Here is a 26622-nt window from a genome sequence, read left to right on the forward strand (position 1 = left end):
TTAAATGATTAAAATTTTTGTATTAAATTTTTGTGAACAATAAATGAATATATACATAGCACCAGCTTATTTATCAATATTGCATGGCACATTTGCTAAAAAGAAAATATTTTGTAACTACATACATTTCTTTATTGCATCAGTGACCAAATGCCCGCATTTTTGCATGTTAGTAATTTTCTCCAATAATTTATTATACAATTCGGTAACCCGATAATAATCGCTAATACAATAATTTTATTTTACTATATAGCATATGAAAGATGTCTAAAATCCTATAATTTTATCATAGTAGTCACCTGTTCTTACCATCATATTTTCGTATATATAATTTACAAATATAATTTGATATATCATCTTTGAAAAATACATCGCGCCACACACGCATATCACCATTCTCATTTTTAGAGAATATTTTTTTCTTAAGAAAGCTAAAAACAGATTAAAAACTTAAAAACTTAAGATTTAAAGATTTAAACAATGATAACACAAAAATTATAATATAATAATTATTTTAAATAAGTTTTAAACAGTAATGATAATTCAATTTGAAGTATAACATTTAACATATAAAAAATTTGTTAGCAAATATTATTTTATTTTTAATTTTATATTAACTATTGAAAGTTATCTGTAAAAGTATTTTTAATTACTTTATCAAGATGTTTATATTTGAAATTCTTAAAAATTTTATAGCAAAGTAAAATTTTTTAAAATTATATTGTTAAATTAATATATATATATATAATTACTAAATAGAATAACTACTATTAAAATTATTAAGTCTTGAAAAAACATTAGAAGCTTAGACACTTCTAAATAATACAAAATAATTAATTATATTTGATTTAATTTTAATAATATGTTTTTTATTAACAATTTGTTGTTTATATTGATTACTATATAAGATTTGAAAAGGAAGATATGATGTAAACTCTGATTATATGTATTGTAAAAAATGTAATTTTGCTCATTAGATTATCTTAAAGCACTGATATTACCAAGATTTCTATGAAAATAGATACATTTTTTATGGAACATTCACTCATACTCCATACATATGCGCATGTTGCTAGTCACAGGATTATTCACAAAAATAAATGATCTAAAGTGATGTTAATAATTTGTTCATATTTTATAAAATGAGAATGGAATTATTTTATGAAAGTTATTTTGAGAAATGGAAGAACTTAGAAACTTGATATTGAATTATTAAGCTGGAATTATAATGGAAGATATAATACATATAGTTGAATTAGAAGTCCAGATATAATCCTAATCTTATTAAAAGTATTTCTATATACAAATGTTTTACAAAGTATCTAATGTTTTCTAGTAAGAAAACAATGTATATTTTTAAAATATTGCATTCATCATGAAGTATTTTATTAACAGAATGCTATTTTGGAACACTTCTGAATATTAATTATAATTATACTTATATTATAATTATAATTATAATTATACGTATTTCATACGTATAAATTTTGTAGTTGCATGATCTGCTTATATACAAATTAACATGCATATAAATATCGTTTACATTTGTTAAATTATTAAAAAAAGATACATGTAAACTAGTTCATAAAGAAAATGTTCGATTTTAAAAGTTATAATTACAGGAACAAACAATACAACAGTTTCTGCATTTTGCACAGAACTTTAGTAATTATAGAAAATGTGATGTACTTAAATATATTACAGAGATTGTGACGTTTTATATGTTTTATCACTTTATATTTTAAAATCATTTGTCTTTCGCATTTTTTTTCAGATCTTAACATATCAGACCTTATTATTACATTAGATTACCATGATACAAATCTAGAACTAGATATTTATGCACACAAACATTCGTAAATCTCTATTATCATGCTATTAAAATGGCAAAGTTTGGGCTCATTTCTAAAATTTTAACGTAGAGATGAATATTTTATATACATATGTCTGATATTTATACCCTTTTTAAATCACCTTTTTACTTACCTCATCATTCACTACTTGTTATCACTATAACTACAATTTCTTGATTACACATTAACGTTTATCTTCACCATTCGTTTCACAGCATATTATATTAACTCAATTTAAATATTTATCATCAAAATACAATATTTAAATGTTTGGTCTTCTTCACGTCCATTAAGTCAATACACACTAAATCTTTAATGCTCTTCAGGCATTGTATAAAACGGAACCAATTTCTATTATTGTAGCACCACTAAGATGGTATACTGCTTATTTGCACATCGCAAGACACTATTTCAGAAGTCTCTTCAGTTTTCTGTGTAGGCACCTGTGAATCCGAAATATTAGCAGTCATTTCAATTGGTTGTTTTATTGAAACATTTTCATTCATTTCTTCTGTATTTGCTATAGAAGAAAATATTGATTTTGAACTTGATTTTGTTTTTGCTTGATATTCCAAATTATCTATTTCTGCCCAGATTGTTCTAACTTCTTTAAATAACTGAAAAAATTGTTTTTTAAGTTATTCTAATAAATATTTTCATAGTATTAAAGTATTTTAAAAAATATTTTGACTTACTTGATTTAACCATGTTTCATCGGCTAATAATTCATTCAATATTATTGTGGTATCTTTATGAGGATCTGCTACTCTCTTATCTGCAACTCTTCTTGCACATTCCAGAAACATTAAATATTTCTGATGTGTAACCTTATTATATAAAGCAACTTTTGCTTGACATATTCGACACAATAAAAAATCCTAAAAAATTAATTAACTAATTATATAAATAAACTTTTTTAATATTAACTAAGAAAAATAAACAATAATCAAAAAATAACATAAGTACTTTTTCTTGAGGTATTCTTGGATCAGGTGGAGAACCTTCTAACGTAGTAGCATTATATGGTTGACCATACAATAAAACCCTAGCATGAATTTTAAACTGTTGGCATCCAGCACATGACTTTCCTTTATATTCTGTAAATGGTATATCTTTAAGAACGTTAAGACATGGCCAAGTTGATATTGCATTTATAACATTTGATCGCCATTTTGTTGTAGATAGAAGCCGTTGTTTCCTTTCTTCCGTTACTTCATCCACAGTTTTTACATTTGATAAGAAATAATCATCTACATACAAAATAGTTAAATAAAATTTATGTATACAAATCATATATGAAAAAAATTTTTTAATACATAATTATATTAAATAGAAATTATACCTTGTTCTTGAAATATTTCTGTTAGAAAATTAGAATCCAAAGCTTGTGATATCAATGTTTGAATATATACTTCAAAATTATCTTGATATTTTTCAGTATCCTTCATAGATTTATCAATACATTCACTAAAACCCAAAAAAGTATGATAATTTATTTATTTAATTTTTACATATTATTTACTTATATAATAATAATAATAATAATAATACTTACTTATTATCAATAATCATTTCATCCCTTAAAAACTCTACTATTGTTTCTGCTTTACCTTGTTGTAAGAATTTTACTGGAACTTGTTGATATACATGTCGATTTTGTGGTGCCCAACCCGAGTACTAGAAAATGATTGATATATATATATATATATACACATATATAATTTAATAGAAAATTACAAATTTTGTTTAATAAAATAATAATCTATTACCGTAGATATGTTTCGATATAAAGTTTTGCCATTAGATTTAAATGGTTCATATTTTTGTAATAATGTTTTTCCATCTATTCTCCAAAGAGGAGGATATTCTTCATTTAAATCTGTTTTGATTACAACAAATTCTCCAGACTGAAAAATATATAATAAAATAATGCTTAAAAATTAAATAATTAAAATATTTTATTATAGTTTTGACATAAATCTGATATTCTTGTATAACATCATATAATATTACCACATCATCTAATTCATCCACAAAATGCTGCATGCAATATACAAATACATTACAAATACAAAATATCGTGTGTGTGTGTGTGTGTGTGTGTGTGTGTGTGTGTGTGTAATACAAATATCACATATATATATATATATATATTTTATATATATATATATAAAATACATTGCATATTTATTTATTATCACAATTTTCATTCTTAATGAAAAAACCAAAGATATTAATAAATAATTTAATAAATAAATTAACAAATAAACAAATAAAAAATAAAAAAACAAAATAAATAGAAATATATAATTTTTAATTAATTTATTATTTTTAAATTTTTCTAAAAAAAAATAAAAAAAGTAAATAAATCATAAATATTATTTATTAAATAACATTAGTTGTTTAGATTATTTACTAAATAATATTTAATATAAATAATTTAAAAATAATTTTCTAAATAATTATTTACTAAAAATTAGTAAATAAATTATAAACATTTAATAAAATGAGCAAATTTATTATTTATCATACTAAAAATATAGAAATAGCATTATTAAATTATATACCTTAAATGGTGAAATATCAATATCTTCATCACTGATAGATGCTAAAAGTTTCTCATCTATTTTACAAGATAACTTTCCAGTAACATTAGAAGTTTTTGATGGTGTTTCATGTTTCTTTCTACTTGATTTTTTTGAAACAACAACATCACTAGGAGAATAATCCTCTTCTTCTAAAACTTTTCTACTTTTTTTAGTAATAACAGGTCTTCCACGTTTCTTTTTCTTTTCTTCTTCATCTCCAACTAATTTTACAGCAGGTGTCCAAGCAGGATCAGAATCAGAATCACCCTGTTCTTCATCATTATCAAAATAATCTATACCCTGTTGTCGATCTAAAAATTGTTTTACTGAGGTTTTTTCTTTTGCTTTTCTTCTAGATGTTTCACGTCTTGGAGGTAAAAGCAAAGGATCTACTATAAAAAAAGAAAAAGAAATAAATATATTCAATTATGAAATATTTTTTAATCTAATAAAAAAAAATAATATATATATTTACCTTCTTCGTATTTTTTAGAAATTTTATTAATTGTAGTAATCATTGCTGCTTCTGCTGCTGCAGCAGCTGCTGCTGCAGCTTTTCTTTTTCTATCTGTTGGTCCTCCAGGTTTTATTGGTCTTCCTTTTTTAGATTTTCCTTCTGATTTCACTGTTACTTCCATTATATTGGAAGTATTTGTATTTGTTACTTTTTTATCCGATTTTTTAGGAGGAAATAGAAAATCATCATCACTAGTAAAACCATCATCACTTGAATCAAAATTCTGTTTTTTCCGTTCTTTAGGTAAAGGAAAATATCGTGGATCATTAGTATAATCAATCACTGGTGTTTCTTTAGGTGGAGGTGGTTTTTCTATTTGTGTTTTAATTATTTCTCCATTTACTAAACTTTCTACAGATTTTTTAGGTTCTACAGGAATATAAGGTTTTGATCTATTCCAAGTTGCTTTTCTCCCACCACGTATTGCTGGAGGAGGTGAAGGTTCTCTTTCACCTTGTAAAAATTTTAAATAACTTGTCATAAATCCTGAATTAGGATCTTTATTAGATCGTTTGAAATCTTTATTTAAGATGCTAACAGTTTGAATTGATTGCTGATTTTGTTGTAGGAAACCTAATTCTTCTTCAATATTAGGAACAATTACTTTAGGTTGATCATCTCTGATATCTTGAGTATAATTAGGATTTTGATTTGCTGAATTTTCACCAAAACCTATAGGTGTAATTTCAACAGAAGATTGAAATTCATGTGAATGATGATGGCTTGAAGGAATATGAAAAGCTGGAAAATATGGAATAGGAGGTGGGGCATGATGATGAGATACCATCAAAGATTGATGTTGATGAGCTGGAGAACCAACAAAATTATTTGAATGTAAGGTTGATTGTGAACTGAAAGCACCTGATGCAGTAGGAAACATTTTAGCAGGAGGTGGAGGTAAATTCCATCTTTCAAAATCAAAATAACCATTTTGTTGCTGCTGATTTGTATTATGATGTGCAGGAGGTGGTATCCTATTTAAGTATTCTGTCATTGTTGTTGTTCCACTTATTTCATTTAAAGAATTATGTCCACTTTTTTCTAAACTTTTTCTTTTTTTATTAGTATCTGCTTTACGTCGTTCTTCTATTTGTTTTTGTTGTTCAGTTGGAACAACAGAAACAGTAGTTTGTTGTTGTACTTGACATGAACCTTGTAAAGTCTGTAAATTTTTTACTATACTCATAGGATCTCCTCTACAACTACTTAAATCTTGTAGGGTCACTTGGCTGGATTCAAAATATGATTGTTGTCTATCAGATACATTAAGCACTCGTTGTACTTGTTGTTGAATTGGCAAAGTTTGAGGATTTACTTCAGAATTTCCACCAGTATATAGAGTAATTGAAAATTTTCTATTATTTGGCTGTCGATTATCATTTTCCCAACAAACTTGTTTTTGAGTTTGTGAAAAATCTTGTTGCTGTCTATCATAAGTTTTACTATCTGTATTATAGTTGGTTTTATTTTCAGCAGTACCTAAAGCTCTTGTAATGACTGATGAATAAGCAACTTGACCTTGTGATGCTGGTCGTGGTACAGTAACATCTAATGGTGATGGTGGTGTAACTTGTTGTTGTACAGTTCCCTTATATGATGATCCACTTGCACATTGATTTGCATTTTCCGTATGTTGTTGTAAAGGTGAAGGAGAAGACATAGTAGCCATTGGACTATTATACATAGGATAAGCAGGACTTGGAACATGTCCCAATGGACTTGCTTGTGAATGTGCTTGTAATGGACTTGGCCTTCTTGGTACAACAACACTACAATCAGGTCCATTTTGTGTGGAATTGTTAGAAGAATAAGCAGAATCAGTAGAAGCTGCAGATTTTGATCTTGCTGAATGATGATATTCAGAATCAGCTGTAGATCCTGTTAGATAATGTCTATATGATGTTTGTTGTTGTTGCTGTTGTTGATTTAAAACATGAAATTGTTGCTGTTGCTGCTGTTGTGGTTGCTGAGAATGAGTTTGTAAGTTACTGTTTGATTGACTTCTTTGATTATTATTAAGTTTTCCACTAGTATTTGTACAATTTGTATTATTTCCAGTAGTATAATTCAAACTACGTGAATCCATAATGGAAAAACTGATAGGAGATGATTGGCTATTATCGTGAGATGTTTGTTCGTTTCGTCTATGTTCACTGTTATGTGTATTTAATTCTGGATATATTTTTGTCTGTGCTTTAGTTTGAATATTTTGTTGAGATGTAGAAGTTGCTTTATGGGGAGGCGAAGCGAAACTTCTAGTCGATTGCTTATCTTGAATTTGAGAAGATACGGATCTGATAGATGTATTTAAAAATATAGTTGTTGATGCAATTGATCTAGCAGGTGGTTGAGGAATTCTATATTCTTTATTGGCCGTATTATTTGTAGTTGAAACAATACATGATTGATGATGAAGAGAAGATTGTATTTTCCCATTTGAAGTTTGATTTGCATTACCAGTAGAATAATTATTTGCTAATGTTTCAGAATTGAATGTAGTAGATACTGGTTGAAAAAAATTTTGATTGCTATTTGTTTGTGTTGTAGAAACTACTGATTTAACACTTACTGTTGGTGATTGAGGCCTTATATTTACTGTCTTTTTACTATCTGGGAAATTGGATGATTTAAATTCAGCAACAGAAACCGAAGGTGTAGTCAATTGAGAGTTTAAATTATTTATAGTTTGTGTTGTAGCAAAATTAGAATTAAATGTATTTTCATAAACACCACTAGTTGGTTTTGTAGTAGATGATGGTCCTGGAGATGAAGGAACAACACTTTCATGAGGCAAAATACCAAATGGACTAGGTAATTGTGCATTGTTCTGATGAGTCCAAGCCAATGTAGATGTTGTAGGCGATGTTGCCGCACCTTGATGTTCAAAAAATGTTGATTGATGTGCTGAACTATAATTTTCTCTTAGTACAGGAATTTCAGATTCTGTTGTAGTATTTTGTTTTGTTACTGACACTTGTGCTTGAGCAAGAGCTTGCCTATGTTGAGTAACATAATGTGCTTGTTTAGGATTAGGATGATGAAACAAGGGTGTGAAAACATCATATCCCACAGGGGGTGGAGACAAAAACCCCCCTGGGTTGAATGGAGATGGTTGTCCCGCCAGAGTTGCAGTTGTATGAGCTGCTTGTAAAAGTAATTGTGATGTTGTTGAAGGAACTGCTTGAGTAGTAGCTGTTGCTAAGTGATGAGATACAAAATCACTGTTTGTGCTTGAAGTTGTTGGTTGAAATGTACTATTTGTACTACTTGCAGCAAGACGATTATATGTTGCATACCATGGACGAACAGGATCCATTACCCAAGCTTGGCACGATAGTGCCTAGCTTGTTTGATTTATGTACAGCAAGCTCTTATATATATATAAATGTTATATATATAGTTTCTGATATTCATAACACAACTTTTTGTTGAAACTTTTGTATATCCATTTCTTATATACAAATAGAAAAAATTAATAAAATCTCTTTCACTGTGTATATGGTTTATAAACCTTTATCCAATAATTAGGATTGATAATGTGATATAATAGTTGCCCCATCTTTTTCTGAAAAAATATATAGTTTTTATATATAATTTAATGACATATAAAATAAATATTATAAAGATGATTTATAAGTATTTATGTATAATTATTTATAGTAATTTACATGTATTACATATTTATATTATATAAAAAAAATTTTAATACATAATTTATTTAAAATGTTAATATAACAATATATTGTAATTAGGTTTTATTACTAATAAAGGATTTTGTGAAGGGAAGAATAAAATCATTTACACAAATATTATAATAATACAATGAAAAAAATTTTATGAAAATACTTTAAAAACATTTAATACATAATTATATAATACACTATTTAAATATTATTTAGTAAATAAATTGTCAAATGATCATACATCACAACAATAGATATATTAAATTTTTTAGCACATTTTCACTTTTTTGTGTTTAAAATATTGTAAATAAATAAATACATAAATTACTGAATTGATTATTACAATGGCATATAATTTAATAAAAAAAAATACTCACTTTTTTCGTAAAATCCTTAATGCACCACACAACACAATGTGTGCTACCAAGGATAACAAGGATACCACAAATAAGTTTTAAGATATTGCACGACTTGCACCGTTTGAAAATTATAAAAAGAGAGAGAGAAAGTAATTGTGGTTTGAAAAAGAAACAATCAATGTGCGCCGTTTTTGAAGAATTGAAGAGAACTCAGTGTAGCGTCTTTTCATGTCCTATTGTCCTAAGGTCCTTAAATGTTTTATATGTTATAATCTCTTTTTGTTACAGATAACAAAATCGTCACATTTTTTACAAAAATAAATGTTGAAATAATGATTTTACCTTTAATAATAAAGCCATATGTCTTCATTACCAATTACATTTGCCGGTGTATAAGATATAACGTCTTGCCGAATAACACAATAAATATGGCTACACAAACTTAGCCAATGCACGACACACGATCGGCTGGCACTATGATTGCGCTTACATGATTTAACCATTCGAAGAAAAGTGTACATTCCGGATACAATCTAGACTCAATACTCGCATACACACCAAGGCGAGTTAACTCTGAATGGTCTCATTTATCGCGGGGAATCGAACAATATTACCCCACAGTGCCCATTACAGGCCGCCATTTTGAACGAAATCAACAATAAACTGCGCCATCTACTGACTATGAATTAGAGAAAAGAATCAACAGGCGCGATTTTTTAAGAAAATCAAGAATGAACACTTATCCTCGATCTACACTCATTCTTACATTATAAACAATTTCATTTCCTAGAACTTCTGCATTATTCAGTATGATTGTATACATTAAATTTGTCACATTTTCATCTTACCTTATTATATGTACTTCAAATTTAAATATAATCTAAAGATTTAAATAATAAAATTTGAAAAACCTATGCATACTGAGTAATATATTCATGAAACATTTTTAGGAAATCGATTTTAGAGGCTAAAACAAACATAAAAATTTATATACAAAAAACATTAAAACTTATTTATTATTAAAATTATTAAAAATAATTGAAGTTCTGATTAAATAAAATGAAATAAAATGGAAAAAGATTTTATTATCAATTTTCGCAAATTTCAATTGCTTATAAATAAGTTTTATCTGACATTTCTGTTACCAATTTTTGTGCTTGATTTTTAGAATCAATTCTCCAAAAATGTCCCACAAATATTAACATCTTATATATTATATAAATACAACTATATATAATTTATCAATTAATAAATCTATTAATAAAATAATTTTAATATTTGTTAAATTTGTTATATTTTAATATTTATATTAATAAATTTGATATTTTAATAATAGAGGAAACCAATACTTTTTGAATAGGATATTAACTAAATACGAATTCATAATAATAACATTTATTATAATGATAATGCAAGAATATATTTATAATTGATATTGATAATGTAATAATCATTATAGCATAACTTTCAATTATGATCTTCAAGAGTCTTTACTGATTGAATTAAGTATCACTCATCTCAGTAACTGCCAAATTATTGCTACTATAGGGAAAGTGAGCAGGCAGTTTACAAAATCTCCTGTTGCAAATTGCTTTACCCAATAATATAAAAAAAAATAGGATTCAACAATTAAGACACTTAGTTGAGTATATCGCAGATATCATAAAAAGTATACTGATGCCACTGTATATAAATAAATTTTTAAGTAAAAAAAATTTGTTTCATTTAAAATACAAATTACATTATACAAAAAGAATTTAGACATTGTATATATATATATATCAAAAAGAAGTTTGTCATTAATATTGTCAATAATATAAATATTGAAAATATTTGTAATTTAGAAACAATCAAAGATTAAAACATTGAAGTTTCTATTAATATAGTGGCAATATCACAGTTACTTTGATATCATACAATAAACATTGCGCCTAACATGTATCTATCTATGTAATTACATTTTATAAATTTTAAACGTTTTATATGCAATCATATATAATTTGTCTGAAAATTTATAAATATTTATTCTACATTTTTTTTATGAATTTAAATTTTTGTTTTTAGCATCATCATCATCTTATATTAATGATCAAATAATATAAGATGTCCAATATGATACATAATAATCTATGGAAAAAAATAAATAATTTATGTGCTATATGTATTATGAAAATATTAATGAAATGAAGTTTCTCTTATAAATGAAGTAAAATAACATATTTATGAAAATTTTTTTAAACAATAATAAACACGATTATGTAAGAATAAATAAACAATGTGGCAGCATAGGATGCATGACACGATTTAGCTTTGGTTTTTGTGAAATACACCCATATCAATCCTTAATTACGGTAACATTATAAAATGCAATATATATAAGATGACCAATATTGCTCAACTTTATTCACGTTGCTTTCAATTATACGACAAATTATTTAATGGCTACCTCATTTGCATCTTACGTTGTTGCCAAACTGCAAATTTTCTATATGCTGTATTTAATAACTGATTTAAATGATTTGTCAAATGTTGACTAACAGCAGAAAAATCTCGTTGAACACGATCCTAGAAAAACAAAAATTTAAGATATAAAAATAAAATAGATCAATGTATATAAAATATATAAAACTTTATAAAATTTACTTCAAATGGTTTAAGTTTGGCAGAATGAAATCTGTGTAATGCTTCATGCATTCTAATGGCTTTTTCTTCAAGCTGTGGAGTTGTAGGTGGAAAACTTCTCCAAAAATGCCTTAGAAGTTCACATGTACATACATATACATTACGTAATTCTTTTTCTAAATCCTTTGGTATTAATTCTATATATAAAATAAATAATATATTACACAATTATTTTTAACTTAATTTATTTACAATTATCTTTAACTAATTTTTCATTAATCATTATCCAATCATAATCATAATCCAATAAATTATACATGCTTACGTCCAAGACTTTCCTCTCTGAAACCTTTCATTAAAGAACCACCAGGAGTTAATTCTCCCAGAGCCGAAACTGCTGCAGCTGGACTAACTAATGATGTTGCTAATTGCCGTGGTATATTATTTCCTGTCAACCAACCAGTTGCTTCTCTTTTTAATTGATTTAATGTTATAAGAAGTTCTTCAGATGTTGGTTCTATATTACTGTATCCTGGAACTGGACCATGTAAATACCTGTCTACATGATTTAAATTTAATGGTGTATTATTATTTGTGTTTATATCATGACTGGTATCAAGATCATCATAAGTTAATTTTTCTTGTATTCTAAGCTGAAAATAAAATATATATACATTATTATTAAATATATTATATATTAATATTATATATAAATATAAATCATATTATAATTTTACCTTTTTAGTCTTTGGTTGTTCATCTAACTGATTAGAGAATGCTGTAGTTTTACTTGCTGATGATGTTGAGCCATTTAATTGTGGTTGAATGGACTGTGTAGATTGTTTGGCAGTGCTGGCTTTTAAAACCATAATGCTATGTTGATTGAATCTCTTAATCATACTTTGATGTACAATATTTCCTGAAATTTTATCAGATTTACTGGGTCCATTTCCATAATTCTCATCTAAAGTTTGATCCTCAAAAGAACTTATATCCACCAATGGATCATCAATACCCGATTGAATATCTTTTTTGAGTTCTTGATCATCTATTTTGGCACATTCGGTAAAAAGATCCTTGGTCCCTGCATTGATACGATCTCGATGAAAATAATGTGATTGAAAGAACTTTGTCCAAAAATCTGATTCTGTCATTTTATGAGGCACATTTTCTTGATGTTTTCTTTTTACTGCTGGATAAGTCTTAAATATACATTCTATAATATCAACAGTTAAATTATATTTCAATCCATTACAACCATCAGTTTGTGGTTTTATATCAGCCTGTAAATAATACATTTATCAATTTTTTCTTTCATAATTTAATTTGTATTATTATATTAATTTAATTTTTAATGTATTATTATTAAATATAATTATATATTTATATAATAAATATATAACAAAATATTCTTACCAAGAAAGCACTATTTACACCAATTTCTTGTCTTTGACTTTTTTTAGCTTGAGTATATTCTGCAGCATGTTGTGACCAAAATTCTTCAGATGAAATAACTTGTGTAATAACTAAATCCCTATATAATTGAAGCAGTACAGGATTTTCTTGAAGCATCCTATTAAAAAATATTATAACTTATTTATATGAATAATATAAAAAAAAAACATAATATAAAAGATTTTACCTATTTTTTTCTTCCAATTCTTTATTTACTTTTCTTTTAAATTTTGGTAATAATTGTTGCAACAATTCTTTTACATCATCACGATCTTTAATTTGTGCTTCTTGTCCATTTCTGTTTACAAAATGAAATGTAGATGATGAACCATCATGCAATACAACTTGTAGTTGTATTTTTGATTTTCCTTCTGGTGATATTTTTTGTACTAAAAAAGAAAATATATTATAATATATTAACATTAAATCATTAAATCATTAATTGCATTCAAAGAAATATCTAATATATATTTTCAATAATTCATCCATTAGTTTTTTAAAATAAAAATAAATTATAAATATATATTTAATAGAAGTTAACATAAACAAATAGAGATAAATTATTAATATATTATTATGTTGAAAGCAAAAAAATGTAGTAAATTTATAGCAAAATGAGTTTTCTTCAATAATTTTTTTATTGAGCAATATTTGGCAAATTACACAAATTTTCTTACACTTAATATCGGCATATTTATGACTGACTGATACAGTATCTCTATTATCAAGCATCCAAGCTATTCTTTCATTCATAACATATAAAGTGCCATCTCCTTTTTTATAACGAACTTGTCCTACTTGCATTAGAACATCTTCTGATGATGTAGTCATGGTGGATGTAATATATAATATATATAATATAATTCTTCTAAAAATGACAAATATGATCCTAAAAAAAATAACCAGAATCTAAACTTTATATTCATAAAAATATATATAATATATACTTATATCATAATTATATATTATTAGAATATATTTTAAATATATAATAAATATATAAATAAGCATACTCTAAATAAATAAATATAAATACTTTAAATAAATAATTTTGTTACAAATCAATTTTATTTCTATGACTTTTTATATAAAATAAATCTCTATTATATAATATTAAACATTTACTTTTATAAAATATTTAATCCTTACAAATATTCAAAAAATAAATATTAGTATAGATAATTAGATATACATTTAATGAATAAACAAATTTCATTCAATTAAAAGTTACAAATTGCAAAAAAAAATAAAAGCAACAAATATACGTATATATGTAAAATATAATTATTTAGAAATATAATTATTTAGAAAAAAGCTTTAATTTAAATTATATTTAAATTTATAATTCGTAATTGTATTTAATGAAAATTTATGAAATAAATATTTCTCTAAAAAATATTATTACAATAACTTATACAAGTAATTTTTTAATGATTATAACAATAGAAATTTATATTAGTAAATAATTGAAGCACTAAATCTTTTAATAAGCTAAATATCTATAATTTTATTCATTTTTACAATTTCTGTATAAAATAACGTAACATATTTGAATCATACAATTTTAGATAAGATGTATTAATATATAAGAATTATGATTTATTTGTCGCTGTGCGTCCTTGAATATTACATTACAACGTAATGACTTAAAAAAAAATCTTCACTGATAAGATCTTATAACATAAAATTATATAAAATCGACTATAGTTTCATAAATAACGAGTTTTTTGAAAATCCAGGAAAAATGCTAACTCTATATCGCGAATTAAACACTGATGCGATATTACCAAAGACTCACTTTTTGACTCATTAATTATAATTATCGACACGAAAAACGTTTTTTGTATAGTTCAAGGCACAAAATACGTATTTTTTAATCGTTGGAATAGAAAATTTAATTATAATAAGTCCATTTACCGGTGATAAAGTGCGAAAAACTGTAGAACAATACAGAAGCCCGTTGGGCGGCACGGCCATGTGCAGAAACACACATCAGTGGACGCATCACGAAGCAAAGACGGCTGCAAACGAACCGTCAGTACGAACAGCACCATCGACCTGCTAAGACTACCGCACTCTGTTGTTCGACTAAACTTCTATAATGCTTCCTGTACTTTAAATATTTCTTTCTTCTTTCTTTCTTATTTGAACAAATATTTTAACTATAATTATATGTTCTATTCATTTATTTCAATCTTAAATTATTCATAAAAATTCAAATAGTAAATAATAATATTTTCTTTTTAAGAAAGTTGTGAATTTGACTCAAACTGCGTAAGTTAAATCTGTGCAATACAATATAAACATGCATTATGTGAGGGCGCTGAAATATAGATTTTATAATTATAAAATATATTTAGTATACGTTATATGATATATGAAGCAGAAGTTGTAATTAATTAAAATAAATAAAAATAAATATGAAATATTTTTTAATATATCACGTGAAAAAATATTTTTTTAAGTGTCGTAATAAAAGTGTATACAAAAAGATGCCCTCTATTTTCATTTCATAGAATTGAGTAAAATATAATTTACTGTACACTGATTGGTTATTTTCTTATTTTTATAATATAATATTATTATGAATATAATATTGATTATATGTATTTATTTGTATATGTAATTTTAATCTAAATTAATATGTTACATAAACATTACTTATAATTTATTATTTATTTTAAAATTATTTTCATGAAAACTTAATAATATAGCGCTTTACAAAAAAACTTATAAATTTTTAACATTTTTAATATTAATGAAAATAAAGAGCCTTGTTAATAAATTAAAAATTTATTTATAATTTTAAATTGAAAAAAATGAAAGATGTGATTTCTATAATAATATTATTATAGAAATATTATAAATATTAAAAATTATTCAATAATAAAATTGTAAAATTCAAATTTTTTATTTTATAATTTAATATAATTAGTTTTATAATATGAATTATATAACAAACAAATATATAAAAGAATAATAAAATCTTATGAATATTAGAGACATTTAATATAGCATTTTTCGAATATAGATATAGAAGTTCATTCAATAGATATATACTTATATATAGCATATAAGTTACTAATAATTATTGATTTTATTGATATAAATTTGAAATTGTAACATTTAAATTAAATATATTTCATAAATATATTTACATAATAATGACAGTTAGTAGTCAGGAAGGTATACATATACTTTATTAATAATATATTTTTCTTAAAATTCAAAAGTTTTTAAATATTTTGAAAACATAAACATTAATGTGGCTGTGTTAATTATTTTCAAATATTTATTTATTAAGACGATGTTATTTATAATATATAATAATAGAATTTTATAATAGGATTTAAATATATCATACAAAAACAAGAACAACAAAAAATATGTTTTGGATCAGGATGTCCTCGAGATGTTTCAAAAAAATATATGAATCCATTTATGAGATATTATACATTAGAAGATTATCCAAATGTAGCACCAAATTCATACAATGTTCTAAAATCATTTAAAGCAATTAAAACGAAGGTATAGTTAATTGTTAAAAAATATTAATTATTAAATTTTAATATCATAAAATAAATTTATATTATACATATATTTTTTTTACTTTATTTCAGCCTTGTTCTCATAGTATTAGTAAAAAAGGTTACAGCGGAATTGCTAGATTTAGTAAAAAAATTATGTTTAAAGATAGTTATCCATCACCATCACATTATGATACTTATGTATTTCCTAAATTAATACATAAATCCAAGTATCCATTTGATTCGAATAGTAAAAGACAAACATTTTTTAGTAATACAATGCCAGGGTATAAAATTAATATTGTTGCAATATTTATATAATATTAATTTAGCTGGTATAAATTAATATTATATAAATATTGTATGTAGTCCAGGAATGTATGCTAATATGAAAAAAAAAGTTAATATGGTACAGCATAGTTTTGGAGGTAAAGTCAAAATGAAACTTGGAGTGGAGCTTAAATGTTGTAATCGTAATACAGATTCTTGCAAAATATGTGGAAAAAAGCCAATTGGTGATTATTGGCATTTTAAAAATGAAGTATTTTTATGTAGATCATGTATGGATAAAGAATATGAAAAAGAAATAAAATTCAAAAGAAAGGAATTAAAAAAATTTCATGTAAGCATTTATTGTGAAAAATTATAATTATAATTATATATGAATGTATATAAATATATATATTTGATTTTTATTTATTTATATATTTATTTTAGAAAATACGTGATTGTTCAATTATGCATCAACATGAAACTACAACTGCAAAAATATGGTTGATACATCCTGCAAGAGCTGAACAATGGATACGTAAAGAAGCTTATCTTTCTATTTATTTTAATGAATAGATTTATACATATTATATAATTTTTATATAATAATAAAAATAAAATATATTATTTTAAAAACTTAGCAAAATGAATGAAATTTATTTTTAATATTTATTTTTCTCATGTTTTTTAGAAAAAAATATTTATTATTATTATTTGATATATATTCAAAAAATTGAATAACTGTTATAATTTATTTGATTTATTAATACAAATCTCTTTTATTTATGTATACAAAGATCATATAAAAAATAATTAAATTATATATATTTATCATATTCTAAACAATTTATTAATATTAATAATAAATTCTATATAATGTGCATTATACATTATATACTATTATATATATATAATAATTTCATATAAATATTACTTTTTTAACAAATTATAATTACGTATTATTTTATTAATGTGTATAAACTAAATATTTTAAGTATTATAATAGATGCATACACGTACGCACGCGCCCATATACACACACATACACACGCACAAACATATTATGCAATTAATAATTAAAACTTATATGCATATTATAAAAGAATAAACTATATTTAAAATTTAAACAATATATTAAAACGTATATAGTATTTTTTTAATGCTTATACATAATAAGAAAAATATTTTAAGATATTTATAGATTTTTTTTTTACTGTTATAATTATGGATATAATATAAACAAATTTGTATTAATTATACTTAATTATGAATGAAGAATTTCATTTTCTTGTTGTATAATTACTGATTTTTTATTATCTTCTATAGGATTACCACCATCAGGAGCTTGTCTTGGAAGCGCTAAATCTGATGTTTCAAAAGATATAGAATCACCATTTTCAATCATTTCTGAATCAATTGATTTTATCATTGAATTTGCAATCGATATGGTTGTAGTCGATTCCGTACTATTATTTATCAATTGGTCATTATAATTTGTATCATGGAAACCAATCAAATCAATACTGCTATCAATATTTTCCGATATTCCAGATGGTGTTGTTCTAAAATGTTCAGTATTTTCTATAGATATATTAGTTCCCCTTAAACCATGTATTTTGTTCAATTTATTTTTTGATACATTAAATTCTTTGCTATATCGATTATCTAATTCTTTAATAGTTTCTTCTTCCAATGATGTATGTGGGTAATATAAATCAGGCATTAAATGTTGATATAAAGATAAATTACAAATATCATTTAAATCCATATGACGAATATTTGAAGTTATAAGATATGTTGTTAATTCATCGCATTTAGATGTATTGCTATTTTCTTCAGCAATTAGTTCTTCACGAATTACTGTTGACATTTTATTAGCAATTTGTGAATGAAAAGATATATCTGATGAATCTTGATCAGATATATCAACTTCTCTGGACATAGAATTTGTTACTGGATTTACCGAATTTTTTATATTATCCATTTGTGTATGTGATGTAAATATTTTAAGTTCTTCATTACTATCTTGTAAACAACTATTATTTGGTAAATTTGTTAATACATTAGTGATATCTTTTTCCATTGGCATAACTTTAGTCAAATAAGATTGTGCAGGAAATTGTGAAGAGAGTTTATCAAGTAAATAGTTTATATGTGCTTTAGTTCCTTGTTTTGGATAGTCAATAAAAGTATCGTCTAATGTCTTAATATTTTGCACTAAATGTTCATTTTGTTGTTGTATATCAGAATTATCATTTAATAAATTTCGTTTATCGTAAGAATTCAATATTTTAGAATTATGTTTTATTATTTCGCAACTAACTGAATTATCACAACTGATATAAGTTTTTGATAAGAAATTTTGAATGTTAAATTTTGTTGTTTCATTTGATATATTCTCATTTTCATTTTCTTTAATATTTCTGTCTAAACATATTTTATTGTTATAATCCATTGCAGCAATAGATACTACTGGATCGATAATTTTATGATCGTTATTTCCGTTATCGCTGGTTAATTCATTTAATTCAAATTCATTTTCCAAGTCATCTTCGAAAGCTGTACTTGTGACATCATGTAATCGTGATTTTAGACGTTTTGTGATTTCATCTAATTCAGTTAATTTTTGTCTATAAAAAATATCGAGCTTATAATTACACAAAAATATCATTGTAAAATGAGAAAATATAATCAAATTTACTTACTTCAAGGATAAGGATAAAAATGACATAGATACATCTTCAAAATCAATATGAGTGTTCGAATCATTTAATTGATTTTCATTATGTAATAATTTCTCTTCTTTTTGTACAACTGTTGATAAAGTATAATTGATATTATTTCGTTCAATATCACGAGAATCCATTTCATGAGCATGTAATGGAATCTTACTTAATTGTGGCATGGAATATGTTGGTAATCGAGTTATTGATCTTCCAAATAGTGATAAATTATCTAATGGTGTTATACATACCTAAAATATAAATAGTTAAATAAAAAATAAAATAAAGAATAAAATAAATAATATATAAATGAAATATATAATACTTTAATTTGTCCATTGCATTTTCCAGTGAAATCCATTATATGAAACCAACCAGATACTGTTGGAAAACCATTTTTTAAAATAGAAAGATCAATAGCAGAAAATCCAAGAACAACATCATTTTCCAAATTTATTTGCATACTGATATCTGTATCTAATATCCGCCAAATTTTTAAAATTAATCTCTTTTTGTCCTAAAAAAAAAAAAAAAAAATATTTAAAATTAATTAAAAAAGAAGAAATTTTATTCACAAATCCAGAAAATTACATACATATAAAAGTAATTCTGTTGGTAATTGTGTGTCACATTTCCAATTCCATTTTGGATTACAACTATGTGGAAAAACATTAGTAATCATGTATGAATTTAAATGGTTTGCATGATTAGATTGATTGACCTGAAAGGATACATATGTACTAGGATCAATAGTTCCATCAATTTTTTCTATTTTTGGTAAATGTAATGCACACTCAATTTCCACAATAGCTCTAAACATTGTTTGACTATATGTGGAATTCGTTGATTCGTTTTCTGCTTGAATTATAGTTGATAACTCAAATGTTGTATTACTGTGATTACTATTTGGTTGTTGATTGATTTCTTCATTATATTCAGCACCAACTCCAACACTTCTATATATTTCTGTTGGTAAATAAAAGTTGTGCTTAATACTACTATTATCACTATCATCAAAACTATTATTAGAATTCATTTCGTTCGAATATATTCGTTCTGTATTTGTTTGTTTTTTTTTTTCCAAATCTATGTCAGTTTGTGTTGCTTGGTCTATTCTATTTTTATTAATATTTGAAACTCGCGTTAAATAATCAACTGTATGTAAAATCAAATGTTTTGAATTTGAAGTATTTTCTTGTAATTTTCCATTAAATTTTAATTCTTTAATAATGGATATATCTGTTTGACATTCTCGATTTTCCGAATTCGGAAAATATAATTCTTTTTCAATTGTATTAGTATCATCATGTATTTGAGAATTATTTTGTAAAATTGTCTCTTTATTTAATTGTGTTTTATACATGCTATGTTGCATATCTTGTGCATATTTTGTAAGATCAAAAAATTTATTTAAATTCATTATTTGAGATATTCCAAAAGATTGTAAATTTCTTGACATTTTTAATAATGTAATTTGTTCAACAGTTCCAAGAGCTACCAATGCAAGTAATTGACCACAAGATCGACCAGTAACAGGATCTATAATTGGAACCCATCCATCTACACTTATTACTGGATACTAGAATAATAAATTTTACAAAATTATAAAGCTATTAGAATTAAAAATTAAGAAAAATTATATTAATTTTAAATGATATACCTTAGATAATATCAAACAAGATAATACTCGTGGATCTCTATATGCAACATATAATTGATGCACAGATAATTTTGTCAATCCCAATAAATTATCAACATTATTATTTCTAGAATAAACTTCAATGATTATATAATTATCTTTAATACGTTCCAATAAATCATTATCGTAAATAAGAGGAATTAACTAGAATAAAAATATAAACAATATATTAATTATTAAACATATACACATAAATTTTAATTTATTAAATCTACAAAATATTTACTTGGCAAAATTGGTAAGATGGATTTTTTGTATTGTTACAAATTTGACTTTTAGTTTTATCTTCTTTCCAAAATGCTCTACATATTAAATATGTATTTAACTCTAACAAATCTAATCCTTCAAATACATATATTAAACCATGAAGTAAAACCTATAATGATTATTTTATTATTAAAAATAATCAATCTCTATGTATTTATAATATAAGTCATATTTTTATACCTTATGATCTGTTAGATCTGTATTTTTATAATTTTTTGTATCTATTTTTTTATCATCTATTATTTCTGTTGTAAATTGTGATACATTCTTTACATCTGAAGAACTATCTGTAGTTAAAGCTCCATCTAAAATTGGTAATACTTCATTATCATTCACAACCTCTTTAGATTGGTTTTCTATAATACTCTTATTACTTTTATTTCTAGATTCATTTAATAATTGTTGTGAATCCAAAATAGGAATGTTTTCTTTAGTAGAAATTATATTATCTAAAAAGATGTAAGAGATTTAAATTTTTAGGATAATTTATTTCTTACTTCATATATACTTACCAATATATTGTCTTTCACAATGATTAGAATCCGAACCTAATTCTATAATTATATATAATTCGCCTGTTTTTATTTCTTTATTAACTATAATTACATGTTGTGCAGATTTCAAATTTTCACTTTTTATAATATTATTAACATTAATAGTACCATTTCCTAATTCAATTAATAATTTTTTGTTAAGATGGCGAACAAATATTTTAAATTTTATAAATGATCTTCTATAACATTTTAAATTTGATATTTTATATATATTGCTATGATTAAAATAGATCACTATAAATATACAACAATTAGCTATAAAAATTATATAAAATTACAAATATTGTATATTTAATATAAATTTACCTTGATTTGCTTGTTTTTTGGAACATATTCTTACAGTTTTGTTTTTTTTTTCAAATTCATCAGTATGATCAAATATTATATCATATTGAACAAAATATGTTGCAGATAAAAAGACGTCATCTTTATCTATAAATAAATATATATTTACTTTGTAAAACAAAGTAGTAAATTCTTATTTATATATGTATTTTTTAAATTTACATACGTGATATTGAAGAAGATTTTACACGTCTATAACCTGCAGGACTTAAAGTAAATGATTCTATATTAATTTGAATATAAGTAATAAAATCAAAAAGTTTAGTATCTGAAATAGAAAATAATATTTATTAAATTAATAAAATTTATAATGCATTAATTATTATTATTATAAGCAATTAATTAACCTTTTGAATTAATATACAATCTTTTATCTGAAAATGTGTCTTTCATTAAAGAATTCATTCTTGTAGAAGATATATTATTTATTGTACTTTTGTTATCATATTTAGAAATTTTTAGACTACTAGATGTAAGATCTATTAAACTTGAATTCAAAGATGTTGATGCATATGTTTTGCTTTCATTAGATGACATCATATCTTTATTCAATTCATGTAATTTTACTTCATTATCTATAGAAATATTAGTTTGTAATTCATTATTTATCGAATTATCATTAAAAATTAGCTCATCTTCATCATAAGTTTTTTTATATAAAGCTCCTCTGAGTTGTTGAGCTTTTGTAACAATCTGAGCAATAATTTTATCTGTTATATCATTTTTCAATTTATTGACAGGTTCTTGAAACTCTGTTCTTTTCAATTTTAAAATAGATTTATAAGTATCATTTTCTTCTGTTATTTCTTTTTTATTGCATTTATTAGTCATTATGTTATCTTGATTTTTAAAACTATTACTATTAGTTGAGATTAAAATATTATGATCAGTTTGTTTTTTTTCATATTTATGTGTCTTTAATTGCATATTAAACGATTTTGTCATATATTTTAATTTCATAGAAATATGAATTTCTCCTATTTTAGTTCCATAATTAGTTATTATTGGTACATATTTAAAATATGATTTATATTTAAGAATCTGTAATAAATCTGTGATTTGTGAAGTTCCAATAATTTTATTGGTCTCTTTACTAATAATTATTACTTCTACAGGTTCACAATTTTTAATATATTCTTCAAAAAGACTTATATTTGTACGAATAGCATAAATTTCAGTTGTTTCCTGTTGTGATCTTATATCTTTTGTAATATCTATTGGTCTGTAAAAAATGTTTTTACATTTTAAAATATATACAATAAAGGATGAATTTAAAGATAACTAAATAATTTAATCTATTATTATAGAAAAAATTTATATAAACCAAAAAATAATATATAAATTAAATTAAAATAAAAAAATTCATTTAAAGATTTAAAAGTTATTATTAATGTAATTTAAATTTTTTTAGTTACTTTATTTAACAAAATATTTAACAAAAGATTTAACAAAATTCTTTATCTTACCTAAATTCAGTTCTATCAGTTTCTCCCCACCAAGTTAAAAATATTTTGATTTCACTAAAATTTCTTTTTGACCAAATAATTTCATCTATAACAAGTTTTAAGTAACCATGAATTTTGCCTTCAACTAATGGTGGTAAAGATTTTTGAAATTTCATTTTCGTACCCATTTATTTTCTGCACGCATTGTTATGTTGTACATTTATTTACATTTATCACTGGTTTAGGTTAGGTTTAATATTAATAAAATATACAAAAGTATAATTAGGAATTATTAATTTGGATTTTTCATCATGACTGATATATTAAAAAATTAAATATTAATATTGATACTATTATATCTTCAATTGTTGTTTATAAAATTAATAGAAAATAATTCACATTTAATCTTAATTTAAAAAAATATTTGCTGCCATCTATTTAAAAAAAACATAAATTATAGAACTATTTTTTCTGCATACTTAGGATTCCTTTATATTTAAATAAAATATTTAATAAATATTTAATTTCAAATGACTATTTGCATAATAATTTGATAATATTAAAATATTATTTATATATATCTCTCAGTTTTACATAAAAAAAGTGTATAGTTTTTAAATTAATATAACATAATAACCTATAATAATAAAATATAAAACCTAAAATAAATAACTTGTTTATTAAAAATCTTGATAATATGATTACACTGCTAATATTTGAAAAATATATAAAATATCAGAATATATTTAATACAAAATTTATTAAAAATAATTTATTCTTAGCAAATTCAAAATATTTGTTTCATATGTCATATAATTTTTCAACCTTGAATGATAAAAAATCAAAAAATCTTTATCATCATTTATATTCAAAAATATTAGCTTGTGGTCCTATTACAGTTGCTGATTATATGAAAGAGGTTTTAACTCATCCAATTATAGGATATTATATGAATAAAGATGTTTTTGGAAAACAGGGTGATTTTATAACATCACCAGAAATTTCACAATTATTTGGAGAAGTATGTAAGTCTAATTCTTTAAAAATTTATATTTGAATTATATTATTTTAATATATAGTCTTTGTTTTAATTATTTATTTTAATTTAAATTAGATGTTAGCTGTTTGGATGAAATATGAATGGCAAAAAATTTCAAAAGATTCTTTTCAAATTGTTGAATTAGGTCCAGGTAGAGGAACTTTAATTAAAGATATACTGCGGGTATGATTTTTATATTAAATATATATTAAAATAAATTATTTTATTAATTTATTTTTATTGTATATGTTACATAGGTATTTAAACAATTTAAATCTCTAAATGATATATCAATACATTTGGTAGAAGTTAGTCCAATATTATCCCAGATTCAAGCAAACAATTTATGTAAAACAATTATAGAATATGATCAAAAAAGAAATAAATCTAAAAATAATTCTATCAGTTACTATAAAGAAGGTATTACGGAAGATGGAATAAAATTATATTGGTATCGTTCTATTAAGGATGTACCTAAGAAATTTAGTATATTTTTAGCACATGAATTTTTTGATGCATTACCAATTCATAAATTTCAGGTATATTAAATTATAATAAAAAATTTAAAAATAATTTATTAATAAGTTATGTACATATATATTATTTACATCTAGAAAATTGACAATGAATGGAGAGAAGTTTTAATTGATATAATTCAAGGATGTAATGAAGAAAAATTTTGTTATGTATTATCAAATACACCAACTCCTGCTACCTTGTTTATATCGGTAATATTATTTGTATTTTTTTCAAGAGAATAGAATAATATGTAAAATAATATTTAATAAATATTTTGCAGAATGATGAAAAAAGAGAACATATTGAAATTAGTCCAGAAAGTTTGATAATAGTGGATTATTTAGCAGATTTTTTATGGGAATGTGGTGGATTTGCTCTAATTTGTGATTATGGTCATAATGGTGATAAAACTGATACTTTTCGTGGATTTTCTCAACATAAAATACATGATCCATTATTACATCCAGGAACTGCAGATTTAACAGCAGATGTTGATTTTGCAGCTATTAAAAAAATTGCAGAAAAAAATAATAGATTAATAACATTTGGACCACTGAATCAATCAAATTTTTTACAAAATCTTGGAATTAATATAAGATTGCAAATACTCTTACAAAATGCTTCAAAAGAAGAAAGAAAGTCATTAGAATCTGGATATCACATGATAATGGATAAAGACAAAATGGGAATTCGTTTTAAAGTTTTATCACTATTTCCTTCTATTTTGAAAGAATACTTTAAAAAGATACCAGTAGCAGGTTTTTTTTAAACATAAATAATAAAATAATATATTAAACGAAATATTGTGATATTATATAAATATATGTATTATAAGATTATATGCATTTATATATTTAAAATTAAATTATGTAAATAATATTTTACTAATTTAAAATGAGATTTTCTAAGATTAAAATAAATTTATAATAAAATTAAAACTTTATGATTATGATAAAAAAAAATTATTCAATATATTAATGTACCATACGTCTGAATAGTCAATTTTAATTAAGCTTAATCTTAGATTTATTAAGCAAATTATTTTATTATTATTTATATTGTTATTATTTTATTATTATTTATATTATCATTATTATTTTATTATTATTTATATTATATTATTATTATTATTTAATTATTATTTATAATTGTTATGA

General features: G+C 23.5%; 5 protein-coding genes across 13 annotated transcripts; 2 read left to right on the forward strand and 3 right to left on the reverse strand.

The window, feature by feature from the left end:
* Nucleotides 1–1114: 1114 nt before the first annotated feature.
* Nucleotides 1115–9671, reverse strand: LOC100866350 (uncharacterized). Of its 3 annotated transcripts, none has more exons than XM_086906549.1 (11): nucleotides 9343–9671; nucleotides 9019–9249; nucleotides 4917–8523; nucleotides 4421–4830; nucleotides 3867–3893; nucleotides 3623–3760; nucleotides 3409–3530; nucleotides 3196–3320; nucleotides 2820–3103; nucleotides 2549–2731; nucleotides 1115–2470 (listed from the first exon to the last, which is right to left on the reverse strand). In XM_086906549.1, exons 3-11 carry the CDS (start codon nucleotides 8272–8274, stop codon nucleotides 2222–2224), a joined length of 4896 nt encoding a protein of 1631 aa, XP_086762675.1. In that variant the 5' UTR covers nucleotides 8275–8523; nucleotides 9019–9249; nucleotides 9343–9671; the 3' UTR covers nucleotides 1115–2221. The 3 variants fall into 3 exon arrangements, with proteins under 3 accessions (XP_086762675.1, XP_012346505.1, XP_086762676.1); XM_012491051.3 differs by having other exon boundaries at nucleotides 4421–4833; XM_086906550.1 differs by lacking the exon at nucleotides 3867–3893 and having other exon boundaries at nucleotides 4421–4833.
* Nucleotides 9672–10379: 708 nt separating this feature from the next.
* Nucleotides 10380–15140, reverse strand: Tfb1 (transcription factor B1). Of its 2 annotated transcripts, none has more exons than XM_003696862.4 (8): nucleotides 14995–15140; nucleotides 13755–13966; nucleotides 13265–13466; nucleotides 13039–13195; nucleotides 12360–12905; nucleotides 11948–12275; nucleotides 11644–11819; nucleotides 10380–11565 (listed from the first exon to the last, which is right to left on the reverse strand). In XM_003696862.4, the coding sequence occupies exons 1-8, from the start codon at nucleotides 15129–15131 to the stop codon at nucleotides 11443–11445; spliced, it is 1881 nt and encodes a 626-aa protein (XP_003696910.2). In that variant the 5' UTR covers nucleotides 15132–15140; the 3' UTR covers nucleotides 10380–11442. The 2 variants fall into 2 exon arrangements, with proteins under 2 accessions (XP_003696910.2, XP_012346522.1); XM_012491068.3 differs by having other exon boundaries at nucleotides 14876–15092.
* An 895-nt stretch (nucleotides 15141–16035) lies between these two features.
* LOC105736459 (uncharacterized) lies at nucleotides 16036–17514 on the forward strand. The gene is made up of 5 exons (XM_012491107.3): nucleotides 16036–16263; nucleotides 16424–16605; nucleotides 16698–16891; nucleotides 16974–17226; nucleotides 17322–17514. Exons 1-5 carry the CDS (start codon nucleotides 16242–16244, stop codon nucleotides 17448–17450), a joined length of 780 nt encoding a protein of 259 aa, XP_012346561.2. The 5' UTR covers nucleotides 16036–16241; the 3' UTR covers nucleotides 17451–17514.
* A 98-nt stretch (nucleotides 17515–17612) lies between these two features.
* LOC100864057 (uncharacterized) lies at nucleotides 17613–24355 on the reverse strand. Of its 5 annotated transcripts, none has more exons than XM_086906565.1 (13): nucleotides 24092–24355; nucleotides 23929–24013; nucleotides 22810–23684; nucleotides 22629–22730; nucleotides 22424–22549; nucleotides 22076–22351; nucleotides 21744–22012; nucleotides 21523–21672; nucleotides 21258–21440; nucleotides 20193–21176; nucleotides 19923–20114; nucleotides 19580–19848; nucleotides 17613–19504 (listed from the first exon to the last, which is right to left on the reverse strand). In XM_086906565.1, the coding sequence occupies exons 1-13, from the start codon at nucleotides 24093–24095 to the stop codon at nucleotides 18139–18141; spliced, it is 4881 nt and encodes a 1626-aa protein (XP_086762691.1). In that variant the 5' UTR covers nucleotides 24096–24355; the 3' UTR covers nucleotides 17613–18138. The 5 variants fall into 5 exon arrangements, with proteins under 5 accessions (XP_086762691.1, XP_086762692.1, XP_086762693.1 ...); XM_086906566.1 differs by having other exon boundaries at nucleotides 19580–19688; nucleotides 19767–19848; nucleotides 23929–24217; XM_086906567.1 differs by having other exon boundaries at nucleotides 21744–21868; nucleotides 23929–24217.
* Nucleotides 23918–26403, forward strand: LOC100866231 (protein arginine methyltransferase NDUFAF7 homolog, mitochondrial). 2 transcript variants are annotated; one of them, XM_012491088.3, is made up of 6 exons: nucleotides 23918–24061; nucleotides 24807–24928; nucleotides 25022–25129; nucleotides 25204–25485; nucleotides 25561–25674; nucleotides 25746–26403. In XM_012491088.3, exons 2-6 carry the CDS (start codon nucleotides 24818–24820, stop codon nucleotides 26232–26234), a joined length of 1104 nt encoding a protein of 367 aa, XP_012346542.1. In that variant the 5' UTR covers nucleotides 23918–24061; nucleotides 24807–24817; the 3' UTR covers nucleotides 26235–26403. The 2 variants fall into 2 exon arrangements, with proteins under 2 accessions (XP_012346542.1, XP_003696905.3); XM_003696857.4 differs by lacking the exon at nucleotides 23918–24061 and having other exon boundaries at nucleotides 24590–24928.
* Nucleotides 26404–26622: the final 219 nt, after the last annotated feature.

This window comes from Apis florea, unplaced genomic scaffold, assembly GCF_048593485.1.
Source record: "Apis florea isolate Af1SG1 unplaced genomic scaffold, ASM4859348v1 contig_2495_pilon, whole genome shotgun sequence".
NCBI classification, from domain to species: domain Eukaryota; kingdom Metazoa; phylum Arthropoda; class Insecta; order Hymenoptera; family Apidae; genus Apis; species Apis florea.

Bases quoted from the DNA above. Each gene is read 5' to 3' on its own strand.
- LOC100866350 (XM_012491051.3), bottom strand. From the start codon at position 8,274: ATGGATCCTGTTCGTCCATGGTATGCAACATATAATCGTCTTGCTGCA. The intron at 3,894-4,420 runs GTATATAATTTA...TATTGCATGCAG, and splicing joins TTGATATTTCACCATTTAAG to CATTTTGTGGATGAATTAGA. The intron at 2,732-2,819 runs GTACTTATGTTA...TTAATTTTTTAG, and splicing joins CAAGAATACCTCAAGAAAAA to GATTTTTTATTGTGTCGAAT.
- Tfb1 (XM_003696862.4), bottom strand. From the start codon at position 15,131: ATGGTGCTGTTCGTACTGACGGTTCGTTTGCAGCCGTCTTTGCTTCGT. The intron at 13,967-14,994 runs GTAAATGGACTT...TATTTTTTTTAG, and splicing joins TTTTTCGCACTTTATCACCG to GATCATATTTGTCATTTTTA. The intron at 13,196-13,264 runs GTAAAATCTTTT...ATTTTTTAATAG, and splicing joins GAATTGGAAGAAAAAAATAG to GATGCTTCAAGAAAATCCTG.
- LOC105736459 (XM_012491107.3), top strand. From the start codon at position 16,242: ATGACAGTTAGTAGTCAGGAAG. The intron at 16,892-16,973 runs GTATAAAATTAA...TATTGTATGTAG, and splicing joins TTTAGTAATACAATGCCAGG to TCCAGGAATGTATGCTAATA. The intron at 17,227-17,321 runs GTAAGCATTTAT...TATTTATTTTAG, and splicing joins AGGAATTAAAAAAATTTCAT to AAAATACGTGATTGTTCAAT.
- LOC100864057 (XM_086906564.1), bottom strand. From the start codon at position 24,095: ATGGGTACGAAAATGAAATTTCAAAAATCTTTACCACCATTAGTTGAA. The intron at 22,013-22,075 runs GTAAGTATATAT...ACATCTTTTTAG, and splicing joins TTGTGAAAGACAATATATTG to ATAATATAATTTCTACTAAA. The intron at 21,673-21,743 runs GTATAAAAATAT...TAATCATTATAG, and splicing joins CAGATCTAACAGATCATAAG to GTTTTACTTCATGGTTTAAT.
- LOC100866231 (XM_003696857.4), top strand. From the start codon at position 24,605: ATGATTACACTGCTAATATTTGAAAAATATATAAAATATCAGAATATA. The intron at 24,929-25,021 runs GTATGTAAGTCT...AATTTAAATTAG, and splicing joins TTTCACAATTATTTGGAGAA to ATGTTAGCTGTTTGGATGAA. The intron at 25,486-25,560 runs GTATATTAAATT...ATTTACATCTAG, and splicing joins TACCAATTCATAAATTTCAG to AAAATTGACAATGAATGGAG.